Here is a 16,193-nt window from a genome sequence, read left to right on the forward strand (position 1 = left end):
ACTGGGAGAAATTTTATGACAAGATACATGGAACATGTTAACGCGGAAAAACATAGGAAATACTCAGCGATGAGTTTGCATATGAGGGAGACTGGCCACAGATTTGAATCCATAGAGAAAGACTTAACGATAATTAGAAACATACAAAAAGGAAGAATGCTGAATGAATTAGAAAGTTTATACATCTATTTAGATCAGACGTACAATAAGCAAAAGAATCTCAATGAAACCACGGACAATAAAAGTATGTTACATGAATTAATGCCGAAATTATTAAAGTCAGTTAGTTCGAATAAATTTAGGATACCTAATATATTTAATTCTTCAAACCCTAATACTCCTTCCATACCTACAGATATTAGGCCTACTTCCAGCAATGCAGTTGACTCCGCCCCTTTGTCAGCCTCGCCACATTTGACTCCACCCATCCTCTCCTCCCTTCCGCACTCCCCTATTCCTTCCCCTCCGAGTTCGCTACCGCTTCTGCAGCACAGTTATAACACCAGACTTAGAGCCAACAGACGGGCAGCAACCAACTCAACAGTAGTTAAGAAATAACAACTTCCACTTACATGTAAGTCCTCATCTGTTTCAAAATTATGTAAGAGTGAATTCTCTCCTTACGTTCAATTTCTTATTTCTTCTTTTCCTTCTCTTACAGAAAACTTATTTCTGCATCTGTTGACATTTTCTGGCAAGGATTCAGCCATTTTATTACCTACCGGTGCTAACGGCCTCTTACAATTTTTCAATAGATGCTTCTGCCTTACTTACTACGAATTTCATCAACGGCCTTGAAAAGATTGTATTCATGACAATCAAGTTTATGCTTGTGTACACGCCCTCATGTCGTTGGCTTTTTATTACTACCACTTTGATTTTCCAATATTTTATATGAACTGTTTTAATTCGAATTTTAATAGAAGTTTTAGTCTCTGACAAGATTATAGTTTAATCATAAGACAGTTTTCCATTAGCATCTTTTTATTTTATCATTTTTCACAATTTTATTGTTCTGAATTTTAAGAACAGACTAAACTTTTAACTTCCACTTTTTATTTTAGTTGTATTTTTGATGATTGTATTTAACGTCCACTTTTAATTTAGTTGTATTTTTGATTATTGTATTTAGGCTGAAGATGCCCTTAATTGAGGGCGAAACATGTCCCATGTAACTAAGAATTTAATTATGTAACAACTATACGTGATAATATAAGTATTGAATAGGTGGAATAAATTAAAACACCTTTATCATTGTTGAACTGTTAAATTTTCAATACGGACCTAAAATGAGGTTTATAACATGTAAATGGTATGTTCCGAGCTGTCAGAGGAGAGATGGCGTGGGAGGACATCAGTAGACGAATAAGTTTGAGTTGTGTCTTTAAAAGTAGGAAAGATCACAATATGAAGATAAAGTTGGAATTCAAGAGGACAAATTGGGGCAAATATTTGTTTATAGGAAGGGGAGTTAGGGATTGGAATAACTTACCAAAGGAAATGTTCAATAATTTTCCACTTTCTTTGCGATCATTTAAGAAAAGGCTAGGAAAACAACGGATAGGGAATCTGCCACCTGGGCGACTGCCCTAAATGCAGATCAGTAGTAATTGATTGATAGTGATTGATTGATGCCGTAACAGACAAACAGGCAGACAGACAGACAGACAGACAGACAGACATTAAAATTACCCTGACAGAGGCTATTATTTGTCCTGTCTGGCAGAAAAACCAAGCATCAGATGAATAAGTACAGAGAGAAAAACTATTTTATATTGAAACCATATACATCGCGTATTGTGGGAGCATCTGAACACCGCGAGTGATACATCTGGTGTCTCCCACAGAAAAACCTCTGAAATGTACCTAAGCTCTTAGATGTTTGTGTGTTACCAGTTTATGAAGTTGCCAGTTACCATTTTCTTTTTATATATATACATGTCATGGCATTTTCATGGGAAATGAAATAAGGTGATTTCCCATTGCCCAGACTCTTATCCAAACAAAAATATAATGATGCACATATGCAATATTCCCTAACTACAAATTCTTCTCACAATATTATATTCTTAAATCTTAATTTAAGAAATTCACATGATATTCACTACTTCATTTTACAAATTATTTTTTAAAAATTCCTAACCTAAAATCGTGAGTTCGTCATCAGCAAACATTTCCTAACCTAAAATTGGGGATCGTACTCTTGTACAGTTACAAGATGTTTGCTTTGTGACAACACTCAAAACCAGCGCACGGTACAACATGGTGTTTTCTGTCTTGTTTTTGTTTTGATCACTTTTCACTTTCGACTGCCAATTTGTTGCTTCTTGACCCGGCTTTTCACACTTTGAAACACTTGAATATCACCATCATGCCGATTTGATTTATCTGATTTGCCACATTTCCAACTGTTGTTATTGTTCTGTTTCTGCATCAACATCATGTTCTGAATATGAATATGTCAATTACTCAAGTGTACATCACTTTCTTCAACTATTTTTAAGCACCATATTTTGGGATTCGGGAGTTCTTCACATGACTCGATCACAATTAAAAATGATCAAAACTCGCCAGTAAATTGCAGAGTAACAATATCAACAGAAGGTCGTTGTTGATTGGCACTTCCATATTGCTGAGTCGGTCAACAGCATCAAAGAATCTTCGCAGATGATCACAAACATCATCGCCCTCGTTCATGCGTTGAAGCACTATCTGTTTCAGCAGCGTAGCTTCTTGCACGGCCTTTGGACTGATACACACTTTCCAACTTTTTCCAAAGTTCTCTCGACGTCACACAATCCTTCACCTGTATCAACTTGGTTGAAGAGATTCCCAGAAGTGTGTCTGACATGGCCTTAGTATCTCCTGATTCCCACACTGTCACTGCAGTCACCTTCACCCATTACTTTAGAGTGCAGGTTTATTGAATATGAAAAGGAACAAGTTTTATACAATGAATCCGTCTGAACAAGTCAAGTGACTGGTGCGAACTGAACTGAACAAAAAATGGCTGCTCATAATCAAAGAGAAAACACCAAAGACTACTAGGTGGTAACACTAGAAGGCACTTGATTTGAATCATATTTAACATTGCATCAAGAATGTCTGTGATATCTGTGTTTAATCTGCAAATATGACATTACATCATTCATCCAACCTCCCTAATAAAAATGTTGGATGCCCCTTGTCTCCTCTCAAGACAATGACAATTTTCCAGTGGAATACGTCAAATCAGTCCAAATTACCTTAATTTGGCACTATGTAGCCAAATGAGTACAGTTTGTGCAGATACATGCACCCTGGTTGCTCTCAAGAAGTCATTTAATAATTGTTCAGCAGTCTAAGTTGGTCTCCTTTGTGCTGTTCCGCAGATATACTGATCGTGATGCAGCGTCGTCACCCTCAATCGACAACCAATCATGATGCAGTGTTGTCACTCTCGATCGACCCACCGACAGTCTGCCAATCACATCATTGTTCTCACGGTAACTTTTCCAGATTTTTAACACTGCACTTTGGGTAACCGCTATGATTCATGATATTGCTGTTTGTGTATGTCCACCCTGAATCAATTCTGGCTCGGTTAAACTGGGGAATAAACTTTGTACATGAAACGCACACATTACCTAAATATCAAAATGCAATGTATACACTATTACCAGTCTGCACCTGAAATGACTCAGTTCACCCCAGGCTCAACAGAGACCATATGCAACAGGATCTGGCTATTGTAAACAAGCAACTGAATTACTTGTGTGTATATACACAGTACTCTCTACCACTCAACTCACAACACCTCACATGCCCTACCACATAACGTGCCTAATCCCACAATTTTCCAAATTTTTTTGGAGGTGCATAAAAAGGAAATATACAAAATTAACTTATGCTCAGGAATCAGTGACACTGAACATTTTGTTCTGTCATTCATGTTCTTCTATCACTTACAATTAAACTGGATTCACTGAAATATCCTTCACCATCTACAATGTTGGTAGGACCCCAAATACATTTCAGATCTGCTTGGGTCATCTTTTGGTATTTGAGCTTAACAGCCAACAGCATTTCCAGGCTGTTCAAGGGTTCAAAAAATAAGAAGAATAAAAAGCACAAAGTTTCTATTTAGTTCTTGTTCTGGGTTGAACCGTGTTGTTGTTGTTTTATGGACCTTATGTACAAGTTGCCAAAATTTTGAATACACTGCAGTATTTTTTATCGAGGCGACGGATGTACTGCTACCTGATCCCAGTTTCACTGTTTGACCTACTGAAGATCCATAAAGAAGACATATCGCTGTGACCTATTGTGAGTGCCATAGGACTCCACACATGCACGACATTGCCCACTAACTAGCCAGACTCCTACAACCAAATATATACATTAAGCACTGCAGACACTTCATCCAGCTCCTTACGGATCAATCCGTTGAAAACGGAGACTGATTATTAAGTTTTAATGTCACTTTTCACAAAGGTGCAACTAACATAAATATTTCCGCTATTAGACCGAAGACTCCCACAGGACCTGTCAACACTAGCAGAGAATGTCTTCTTCTCAATCATCATCATCATCATTTTACAGTTCCAGTTTCCCAGGTACTGTTGGTGAGCCTCTTCTACTCTGTCTTATTGAGATACATTCTGTTGTTAATGACATCGTCTATAGTCCTTCCCTGATCTGCAATATCCATCTTTACGATGATGTCCATCCACTGGGTTCTTAGTCTTCCCACCATCTGTTTTCCTGCCATATGCCTCTCCCAGTTAACATAAGCTGACCCTGATAGCTCCATCCTCTTTACATGCCCAAACCACCTCAATCTGGACCTGACCTGATCTAATAATAATGCCTCAATTCCAGCTTCCTTTCTAACCATGTCATTCCTTAACTTATCCAAACATTCTTTCTACCTACTTTTACCGAAGCGGTCATTTTGACCGATAGTGGCACGTATTCGTTTTTTTTTAGGATATTGGCGCCAGGAAAAGGTTCGAATTGAATATAAAAACATCATATACAATAAATTAATTTTTATCATGTATGACTTGTAAACACTATTATGAATAAATAAATAAATAAACAAATAAGTACACTAGCAAGACAGAATGTTGTTCTTACACACTTTAGCTTACATTAGGTACATATCCGCGAGAATGTCACTTTCTGCTTTTCAACTTATTTGTTGCACTGTACACACACACTTTGCTTGGTCACCTGCCGATTGCATACCTTTCAGTAGTCTTGTTCCCTTTGCACACTTCTTCCCTGATTGAGGAAAAACTCAGCAAGATGCAATACTACGTGTTCACTTAGGGTCTGATCGGTGGGTCGCGTTTCATCTTTTCCAAGATAGGGAAAACCGTTTACAACTTACTTGGGTTGCACATCGACAGCCAACCAAAATTTCATACCAAACTTTTCTGGTTTATTGGCCATATACTGCATAAATGGGCAGTTTTTGATGGGAAGAGCTGTTCATCCACGGTAATGTTCTCACTTGGTCTGAAGCAAATAGTAAAATTAGGTATAAACTTGTCCAGCACAACAGATACAAGCGCCAATCTATCAATTTTCAGGTGATCCCTGCTGGTAGATTTTTTCATCGAATCGAAGAAACCTCATGATATCCGGGAAACGGTTTCGTGCCATAGTTTGGTAGAAACTTCCAGGACCCCACTTCTGTGACCACAGATCGAGAACGTCCGTGTCAGCTTCATAAGTTCCGTGTGCGTATAAAATACCAATGACAGCGTCCAATTTCTCCAAACAAAGTGTCCGTTCAGGATTGTTCAGAACTTCGCGGGCTCCAACCTCAGTATATCATTCGATGTGGCGCAGCTTGGATTTGTCAATAAAAAGATGACAAGCTGTAGCGGCGCAAGTTCCTTCAATGTGGTGTTTTGCATGTCGTGTGGGACTTCGGACTTCCCTCAGTATATTTTACAGTCCTTGAAGGCCTGGCAGGTTTTGTAGATCAACAAGAGTTCACACTGTTCCATCCAAAGTGACTTCTTCCTCGTTGACAGTCATGTGCTGACCACGCCCATATGTTGACTTACCACAGCGTATGCTCGGCCTTCTGTAGTTGATATCGTGCTCCTTGCTAGTAATTTCTTTATTTTCCTTAGTGTTTCCTTCACCTGCAAAATATAATACCAAACTTACTTACACTGTACACAGAATTACATAAATACAAAATGACTAACTTCAAATAGGCTTACCTTTGTCATCAGCTGCTTTGCTAGTGTGCGTGCGTCGCCATTTGGCGAGTAGTTCCCTAACCTTTGAGGTCGAAGGCTGCTGTGTGATTTCATGTTCACATGGAATTTCTGCAGGCTCGATGCAACTAGAATCACTATCCGAACTATTTCCGTTTGTCAAGTTATATACCTCTTTGAAATTATCGAGGTGTAAATCAGTCCCAGCTTTATCAATTGATTGTGATGGGGAAATTATCTGCCTATGCTTCAGAATTTCGGCATCCATCTGCAGACTACGCGAGAACATGTTTCTTTGGGGTAATTACAAACAACCGGGAAATCGAGTTTGAATTTTGTAACGAGTGAATGCGGCAACTGACTGCTCGTAACGATTGCACACCTTTCATTACTGAACAAATACTGACTATATTTTCCTGTCAGTGTACTTGTACCATTGTTTGAAAAGAGCCAACAGCTGTCCCATTGCAGCACAACAGTAAGTTCTATTCGATACTGCGGTAATAAAGTTCACTGTAACAGCTTGTTAGAATGATATCCCATTCTAAATGAATGCCACAAAAGTCTGACAGGCTAGCTACTGCAATAACGGTCAAAATGACCATCCAGTAAAAGTAGGTATATGACCTCATAGCGCTAACTAGAAAGGACTTACTGGTTTTTGAAGCTATATGCCGAAAAGTACACTTAATATCAATAAAAGCTACCAAGAGGTTTGTATGTTCTAACCGTATAACGAGAGTAATAGAGAAAACAAAACTGAAAACGGTAATTTTGACCGCTGCGGTAAACCTAGTGTTAACATCGATATGAAGTACACCAGCTTTGTGTGTTTAACAGAAAAATTGTTAGTGTAAATTGTATGATACTGTATTTTAGGAAAATGTCTTCTTTTGTTAATTTAAAATTTAGTGCTTGATGATAATGTATTTTTGTGTACCATCTGCCACCGAGGTAGAACACCTCATTTGCAAATAACGTGATTTTGATTTGATTTTGAAAGTCTTCAAAAACATCTTTCGAATTCCTATATCAATGTTCGAGGTGAGCAGATTTCTTTCCTTAAGGAAGGCCTTCTTTGCTTGTGCTAATCTGCATTTTATGTTCTCCTTACTTCTGCCATCATTAGTTATTTTACTACCCAAGTAACAACATTCATATACTTCTTTTAAGGCCTCATTTCCTAATCTAATATTTCCTGTATCACCTGACACTGTTCGACTGCACTCCATTACTTTTGTTTTGGACTTATTTATCTTCATCTTGTACTCCTTACCCAAGACTCTGTCCATACCATTCAACAATTTCTCCAGATCTTTCGCAGTCTCAGATAAAATAACCTGTACATAAGATACATAAAACAACATGGTTCAGCCCAGAAAAGGAACTAAATAGTAATTTAAAAGACTGTGGAAGCTTTACATCTAAAATATATAAAGTAATATTTGAAAAAAGACCACATTGGTATCACATTTTTATACTGGTAGTATTTTAGTAAAACTTTTGTATTTTTAGTAAATTTTGCATTATATTGTGTTTTCAAAACACATCTATCTACATATTTAAAAAGTTTACTAAAACAGCTTTGTGTCCAGTCCATCCGGCCATTCTACTGGACCAATTTGCTTCATTCTTTTTTTTTAAATCCCTCTGCAGTTACATGCCAGAGAATCATCATATATTGATAGGTCTCCAAGTTCAGTCAACTTTGAGCAAACCTAAAATCAAATCACTAAATGCCCACTCCAATAATTGCAGGCAAAGGCTTACCCTAGCCCACAATACATTTTGTACTTATCAGGTTGCTAAGCAATTAACACTTTCATTAATATTCTGATACTGTGACTGCTAGCAACCATGCTTGATTACTACTTGTCAAGCCAGAGAGTATTCACTTCTTCTGATCATGGAAGAATACTATTCTCTACTAGGTACTCTTTGATTCTCTGACCCTGCCCAGCTTCTAAATATACTCAACTTACATGCTGCTAAGAGAAAACAGCCGACATACGCACAGATGGGAATGTATCAAGTCAGCTGTATGACCATTAATAAAGCACAAGGACAAACTCTTAAAAAAGTGGGTGTCTACTTACCCAAACCAGTATTTTTTTATTATTTTTTTGCTAGTGGCTTTACATTGCACCGACACAGATAGGTCTTATAGCGATGATGGAGTAGGAAAGGGCTAGGAGTGGGAATAAAGCAGCCGTGGCCTTCATTAAGGTACAGCTCCAGCATTTTCCTGGTGTGAAAATGGGAAACCACGGAAAATCATCTTCAGGGCTGCTGACAGTGGGATTCGAACCCGTTATCTCCCGGATGCAAGCTCACAGCTGTGCGCCCCTAACCGCACAGCCAACTCACCCGGTCAAACCAATATTCAACTACGGTTAGGTTGAATGGAGAATCTCACCTTCCAATATTATTTGTTTTTTTTAATGAAGCATTGAGTGACATCGTGGTCAGGGTCCCCCCGCAAGGATAGAATAGTGCTAATGGGCGATTTCAATGCGAGAGTTGGGAATAGAACTGAAGGATACGAAAGGGTGATTGGTAAATGTGGGGAAGATATGGAAACTAATGGGAATGGGAAGCGTTTGCTGGACTTCTGTGCTAGTATGGGTTTAGCTGTTACGAATACATTCTTCAAGCATAAGGCTATTCACCGCTACACATGGGAGGCTAGGGGTACCAGATCCATAATAGACTATATCTTAACAGACTTTGAATTCAGGAAATCTGTTAGGAATGTACGAGTTTTTCGGGGATTTTTCGATGATACAGACCACTATCTGATCTGTAGTGAACTAAGTATCTCTAGGCCTAGAGAAAGTGAAATCTGTCTGCAAACGAATAAGGGTAGAAAGACAAAACGCTGGTTAATAGAGCAAACGCCTGAAAAGCCAACATCTAATTTTTGATCAGATTTTTGATGTGCTCTATTGGTGGAAAAATATCTAATTCCCTCCATGGGAACTTAGAATTTCCATTTGACTAAATTGATGTCAGCTGGTAAGAAATTCAACAGAATTGAATGTCGGACTGGTGATACAAAGCTAGAACAGGTCGATAATTTCAAGTATTTAGGTTTGTGTTCTCCCAGGATGGTAATATAGTAAGTGAGATTGAATTAAGGTGTCGTAAAGCTAATGCAGTGAGCTCGCAGTTGCGATCAGCAGTATTCTGTAAGAAGGAAGTCAGCTCCCAGACAAAACTATCTTTACATCGGTCTGTTTTCAGACCAACTTTGCTTTACGGGAGCAAATGCTGGGTGGACTCGGGATATCTTATTCATAAGTTAGAAGTAACAGACATGAAAGTAGCAAGAATGATTGCTGGTACAAACAGGTGGGAACAATGGCAGGAGGGTACTCAGAATGAGAAGATAAGGTCTAATTTAGGAACAAACTCGATGGATGAAGCTGTACGCATAAACCGGCTTCGGTGGTGGGGTCATGTGAGGCGAATGGGGGAGGATAGGTTGCCTAGGAGAATAATGGACTCTGGTATGGAGGGTAAGAGAAGTAGAGGGAGACCAAGACGACGATGGTTAGACTCGGTTTCTAACGATTTAAAGATAAGAGGTATAGAACTAAATGAGGCCACAACGCTAGTTACAAATCGAGGATTGTGGCGACGTTTAGTAATTTCTCAGAGGCTTGAAGACTGAACGCTGAAAGGCATAACAGTCTATAATGATAATGTATGTAATGTATGTGTATCTAGTACATCTTTCATTCCTAATGTGGAACATCTTCAGCTAAAAAAATACACAAATTGGCATAAACAAAATAAAAAACACTAATAATGATGGTGATGATGATAATAAGATAAAAAGTTCCTTCATGTTGGGTTAAAACCTCAACAAGTCAATATTCAAGTTTGAGATAAAATTTGATGTAAGGGATCTTCTTTCTTCAAAAGCTGGAGAAGTATGTACTTATAGTGTCTTGAGGATAGACTTAAAATGTAAAATTTTAAAATATGATGTTCGGGGAAAACTTCTAAAGAATAACTGAAGTTGAGGATGGTTGTTTGTTTTAAAGTTTTAAGATGCTGAAGAGAGTCTGTAATGAAAGAAATGAAAATTTGTTTAAAAAAAAAAAGGAAATAAAGAAAAAACTTGTAAACATACAGTGGTAAAGGAACAACCGGTCCTGCTATGTTTATTTCTTCTTCCCTTACGCCGTCAGCTGACAGTGTGTATGTGTATGGCTGTGAAAGAAGCATGAGGTGAAAGAGGGTAAACGGAGGGGAAAGTAGGGGAAATGTCATGGGGAGTGAAGCCAATCGGAGGCAAACGTACGGGATGTTTCTCCAGATCCTTTTTGATGGCCTACCAACATAAATCTAGGTTGGAAGCCTCTTCCAACAGTATATTTATATTATCGGTTATTTCCTTTACATTCTGACTTGGGTTTTGTTTTTGATCAATCTCAATATAAATGTTTTCTAAAATATTCATCTATTTACCCTTATTGAAAGTTTGCAAAATTGTGAAGTCTCTTTCTATTGTAGTAGAGCTATGATTATATTCGGTCATGTGTAAGCTCATGGACAAATATTTTTTTGTATTTTTTGGCATTTACATGTTCTTGGTATCTCACTACGAAATTTCATCCTGTTTGTACAGTCTACACAGTCTACACACTTGAGTTTATATATCCCCAAATTTAAAAATCTATTATTACTAGCAGCACTTTGATGATTAAATATTAGACATCGGTTATTATTACTGGTACAAAAGGCTATATTGAAGATGTTAGCGATCTGATAAACCCAACATAAAGGAACATTTCATCTAGTGTTTTTTATTTTGTTTATGCCAATGTTTGTATCTTTCTTAGCTGAAGATGTTTCACATTAGGAATGAAACATGTACTTTTTAATAAAAAAACATAAGTATTGGAAGGTGGGATTCTCCATTCAACCTAACCGTGGTTGAATTGATACCAATACGGGACAAAAAAATTAGATTTGTAAGTCGAACCAGTATTCAGTCATGACGAATTGTATGTTGCACTATCTTGGGAAAGATTGTTCAAAATGTGTTATAGTGTTATGAACTACATTACAAATGAATCAGTTATTATGTATTGGTATTGAATGTTCACAGTACTATTGAAAAGGGCAGGCAAAACAATATGACTATGGCAGGCATATCACGAAGAGTTATCTGACTTATTTATAATGAATGCTGCAGAACAGCACGGGTCCATTAGTCAATAAGTAGTTTACAGGTCATGAAAAAAGAAAATACAAAATTACAATCCTTTATAAGCATTTTGCTTAATATTACTAAAAGCTCACCACCCCTACTCATACAGTATACAAGACATTCCTGAATGACACATTTTAAGAAGCAATGTTCAGTGGAAAAGCTGAAATTCTGGAATTGTTATTGGAAAAATTAATTAAAGACTTTATCAACTCTTTAACTTGAAATACTTGAAACATTTGTAGCAAGAGAACTTTATTTACAGATATAAATTCAATTTTCACATATTTTCACATCTTCAATTTTAAACAAAGCTTTTGCTTTCAAGGTTTTGTGAGTGTCATCTTCCTTCAGAGAGGAATAATTACTCATGTAGATACTGTAACATTTGTTAAATGAAGAGGAAAATGTTCCTTACCTCAGAGGACAGTGGTATGGTTGAACATGTGTTTTTGCAGATTTTGCATTGACCTTTAGAACCTGAAATAAACAGAAAATTGACAATCACTTCCCAAAAACTAAATTATTATGATATGGAGGAGGAATACTGTACAGATTGGGCAAAAATCCCAGAGCACCTAAAATGAACCTGTTATTATGCTATATATATGAACATACGTTTATGTTTGGATGATACTTGTGTAACAACTTCAATATTGGCTTCATACAAAATACAAACACAATGTTGCTAAGAGAAAAAAAAGAATGATGAATAACAAAAATCAACAAATTTCAAGAGGACATGATGGTAGATACAAGTGTTCCCAATTGGAGGAGAGACTGCTGGCTTCCATGTGAATGCATAAGGAGCCTTAAACCAGAAAAATCATGAATACGATCATGCAGAATTTTTGAGCTTGTTTTCATAAGATGTCACCAAGCACATTCAACTACCTGAAGTGGGAGAAAAAGGCTTTCAGCACACAATGTGTTAACCCGCGAGGGGTCACGTCAAAAGAGTTAGTTACGTGATGGGTCACACACGGTCAATTTGACCGGAGAGTATAAAATGCCAGTTTTTGTAGCAAAATGCATTGTGTTTTTTAAGGAAAAACATGTCCATGAAATGAGATACCAGTTTTTCTTGCAAATCACATTGTATTGTGTAAGAAAAATATATCCATGAAACAAAATATTAGCTTTTAAAGCAAAACACATTATATTATTAAAGAAAAGCATCTTTCTTTGATTTAAGCCATCTAAGGACCATGGAAACTAACCCTGTGCATTTATCTTAATCCTTATTTTCTTGACTTCCAATAATTCTTCATCCTTTCATTTTGGTGTTTCTTCCTCTCCTGTGTCTAGATCAGGGCCATCCAGCCATTGCGCTCCGAGAGCGCGCCCGCGCTCGGGGAGCACTGGGCAGTCAGACTAGCGCTCCTTCCCCTACCACCACTACAGTGTGGCAGGGAGGAGACCTGAGACAGACGATGTTCGGACCGCGCTGACCAGATACATACCGGTACGTACAGTCTTGCGTCCGACGGCTTTTGTGGGTTTGTTGACACCATATTGATAGGACTATTTTGCCGTAAAAATATACCGCATCTACAAATTGAAAGGTACTCCGATGTATGGAATATGCAGGAAACGAAATCAAGTGCTAAGTAAAGAATACAGTAATGTGATTTATTCAAAACTGAAATTTGAACATATCTGAGAGGAAAATTCAACAACGTTTTACCGATATGAACAGATAGTACAGACATTGAGTGACTTTTGGTCAGTCGTTTTCACGAGCTTTTACTTTTGGAGCAAACAATCATCTCCAAATTGAGTAGGCCTACAATATTTCTGGACACAGCTATTCTTAAACAACTGCGCAAGTTTCTATCGCTTATCGTTGCACGATGTTCACTTTTGGTAAACTTAAGAACCGAAAGTAACACTCAAAAATGCACGTTGAGCCGAACATTGACAGAACTTTACATGCATGTTTATACAAAAGGGGGTATTCTTCTTGTGGAAAGCCGCTGAAAAATTATTTTAAACTTCGTGATATTAAAAAGTGGTCTTTAAGACGAACATTGCACTGCAGTTTACGCAACTCTAATTGAAATAGCTGTGGAGCACTGTCTGCACTAAGAGAAAATGGTCGAACAAATACATCTAACACCGCTTGGAGTTCTGTATTCTGAAAATCTCTTTTCAAACTCTTCTTGTAATTGGCGAATTACCTGCAAATACTCATCAAAGTTGACACCGTATTTCACTGTTTCAAGCAATGGAAAATGTCCTGTGTTCCTTGCACACAACTGGTTTTCCCACAAAATCAATTTTCTTTCGAACGCTTGAATTTTTTCCACCAAATCGGAGATAATGTGCTTGTCGCCCTGAAGCAAAGTGTTCAAAGTATTCAGATGGGCAGTAAAGTCACTTAAAGGGACCAAGTCCGCCACCCACATAGGATCACACAAAAGAACTTCGGGCCACCCTTTCATGTCATAAAAGGTATCTATTGCATTCCGCAAGCAAAAACTCGATGAAGCACTTCGCGTTGCTCAACCATCTTTATTCTGCATGGTACGGGATATCCGGATACTCCGTTTCGATGTCACCCAAAAACTCTGATTTTTTTCTTTTGTTACTTGCTTTACGTCGCACCGACACAGATAGGTCTTATGGCGACGATGGGACAAGAAAGGCCCAGGAATGGGATGGAAGCGGCCGTGGCCTTAATTAAGGTACAACCCCCAGCATTTGCCTGGTGTGAAAACGGGAAACCACTAAAAACCATCTTCAGGGCTGCCGACAGTGGGGTTCGAACCCATTGTCTCGCGATTGCCAGCTCACAGCTGCGCGCCCCTAACCGCACGGCCAACTCGCACAGTACTCTTTGAATTGACGGTGCGTGAGTTGATGGGACCGAAGAAAATTTACCATTCGCACAACTGTTCCCATTATGTCTTTAAGCTTGGCGACTTTTGCACAGATTGCCTCCTGGTGTATAAAGCACTGGATCGCCGCCATTAGGGTACTACTGCTCTCAGCCATGTTTAATTTTACATAGCTGAGGAACCCCGTGAGTAGACCACGTAAAGCAGGAGCTCCATCCGTCGTTACACTCGTCAACCGCTCCCATTTTAATCCCATTGACTCAAAAACACCCTCCACTGCTTGGAAAATATCGAAACCGACAGTGGTGTCTTTGAGAGCTACTAAGTCTAGGAAATCCTCGGTAACCCGAAGATCGTCATCCACCCCTCAAATGAAAATAAGGAGCTGAGCTTTGTCCACAATGTCGGTTGATTCGTCGAGGGCGATGGAAAATGATACAAAATTTGCTGCCTTCTCCATTAATTGCTGTTCCATATCAACGGACATGTCGTCTATTCTGCGAGCCACAGTTTGTGGAGAAAGAGAGATTTTATCAAATTTCTCAACTAGCTCCTTAGGACAAATACATGCCGCCACATCCATTAAACTCCTCCTTGATTACATTTCCTTCCGTGAAGGGTTTCCCAGCTTTGGCAATTCGCGGCGAACATTTGTAGCTTGTTCGTAAAATGGGTCCACCAACCTCTCTCTCCTCAATCATCTGTCAGACAAAAATACGGCAAGTCACAATTTTAGTATTTTTCAGATAATTCAATCATTTCCTCATTCCCGTTTGTAAACAAGCATTTAAAAATTAAAACAATAATATTTACAGAACAGTGCTGCTTGAAATTTTCTTTCAATTCTTCCAACTTCGATTGGCAACTGCCGTCTGTCAAATCACCGTAATCATCCCTGTGGTTGGCACTGTAGTGCCGTTCCGAATTGTGCTTCTTTAAAACACATCAAATCTCGGTGGCACACTAAAAATTTGGCATGCCCTTTATAAGCTGTACAGAAAAATGAAATTTCCCATTCTGCTTTGAAGGCTGCTGCTTCACCACTCTTTTTTTATGATGTTCAGCCATGACAACTGCGAAACTGATTTAGTTATTTAGTTACACGCTGTTAACAAAGCGCATAGGACTAGACTACAGTGACACTACACTATATGTATAGAGTCACTGTAGACTAGACTACGACTGATAGATCGACTGCTCTCTTCGGCGCGGCGGGCAGACCGCTCGATCAGCCAGCTAAGCTTCTCCCACCACTACCTTCCCCAAAGCGCTCGGAGCACTGGCTTGGAGCGCGGCCAGAGCGCTAGCGCTCGGGGAGCGCTGTTTGGATGGCCCTGGTCTAGATGTTATTGCCTTTATTGCCTTTCCTCTTTTCCTTCTCCTGGAAACCCTTGAAATTTTGTATCCACCTTCTACAAGTTGTTCTGTCTTGTATTACATCGCCTGTTATTCCAATCTCTGTCATATCTTTTTTTACTCCTTGGATCCGCTGGTTGCCGTTCTTGCTCTTGTAAACATGGTTAAACACTCGTTTTGTCAATCTACTGTTATTCATCCTCATTATGTGACCAAAAATTTAATTCTCCTCTTCCTGATCACGTCTAACAGCCTTTCATTTTCTTCATCCTTGTATAGATCTTTATTCCTCCTATGACTAAACTCTCCTTCCTTTGTTTTCAATGGTCCACAAATTTTCCTCAATATTTTCATTTCTTTTTTCTCTACCTCTTCTATTTCACCAGCTTTCATAGAGAACATGCATTCTGTGGCATAAAGACTCTCTGATTTGATTACTGTGTTGTAGCGTTTGATTTTAGTTTTCCTTGAGAGATTATTTTTATTGTAGGTATCTTTAGTGAGTTGGTATGCTAGTTCCAGTCTTGCTCTTGATCTGTTTGCTTCCTTTTCGAGTCC

The 16,193-nt window shown here is 38.5% G+C and overlaps 1 protein-coding gene across 1 annotated transcript in view; it reads right to left on the minus strand.

The window, feature by feature from the left end:
* LOC136872783 (probable E3 SUMO-protein ligase RNF212) overlaps positions 1-16,193 on the minus strand; it is a 187,047-nt gene that overhangs the window by 137,942 nt on the left and 32,912 nt on the right. The window contains exon 3 of the mRNA XM_067146625.2: positions 11,858-11,919. Coding sequence (XP_067002726.1) covers positions 11,858-11,919 — 62 coding nt within the window. The remainder of the gene's footprint in view (positions 1-11,857; positions 11,920-16,193) is intronic.

This window comes from Anabrus simplex, chromosome 4 (assembly GCF_040414725.1).
Source record: "Anabrus simplex isolate iqAnaSimp1 chromosome 4, ASM4041472v1, whole genome shotgun sequence".
In the NCBI taxonomy this organism is placed as follows: Eukaryota; Metazoa; Arthropoda; class Insecta; order Orthoptera; family Tettigoniidae; genus Anabrus; species Anabrus simplex.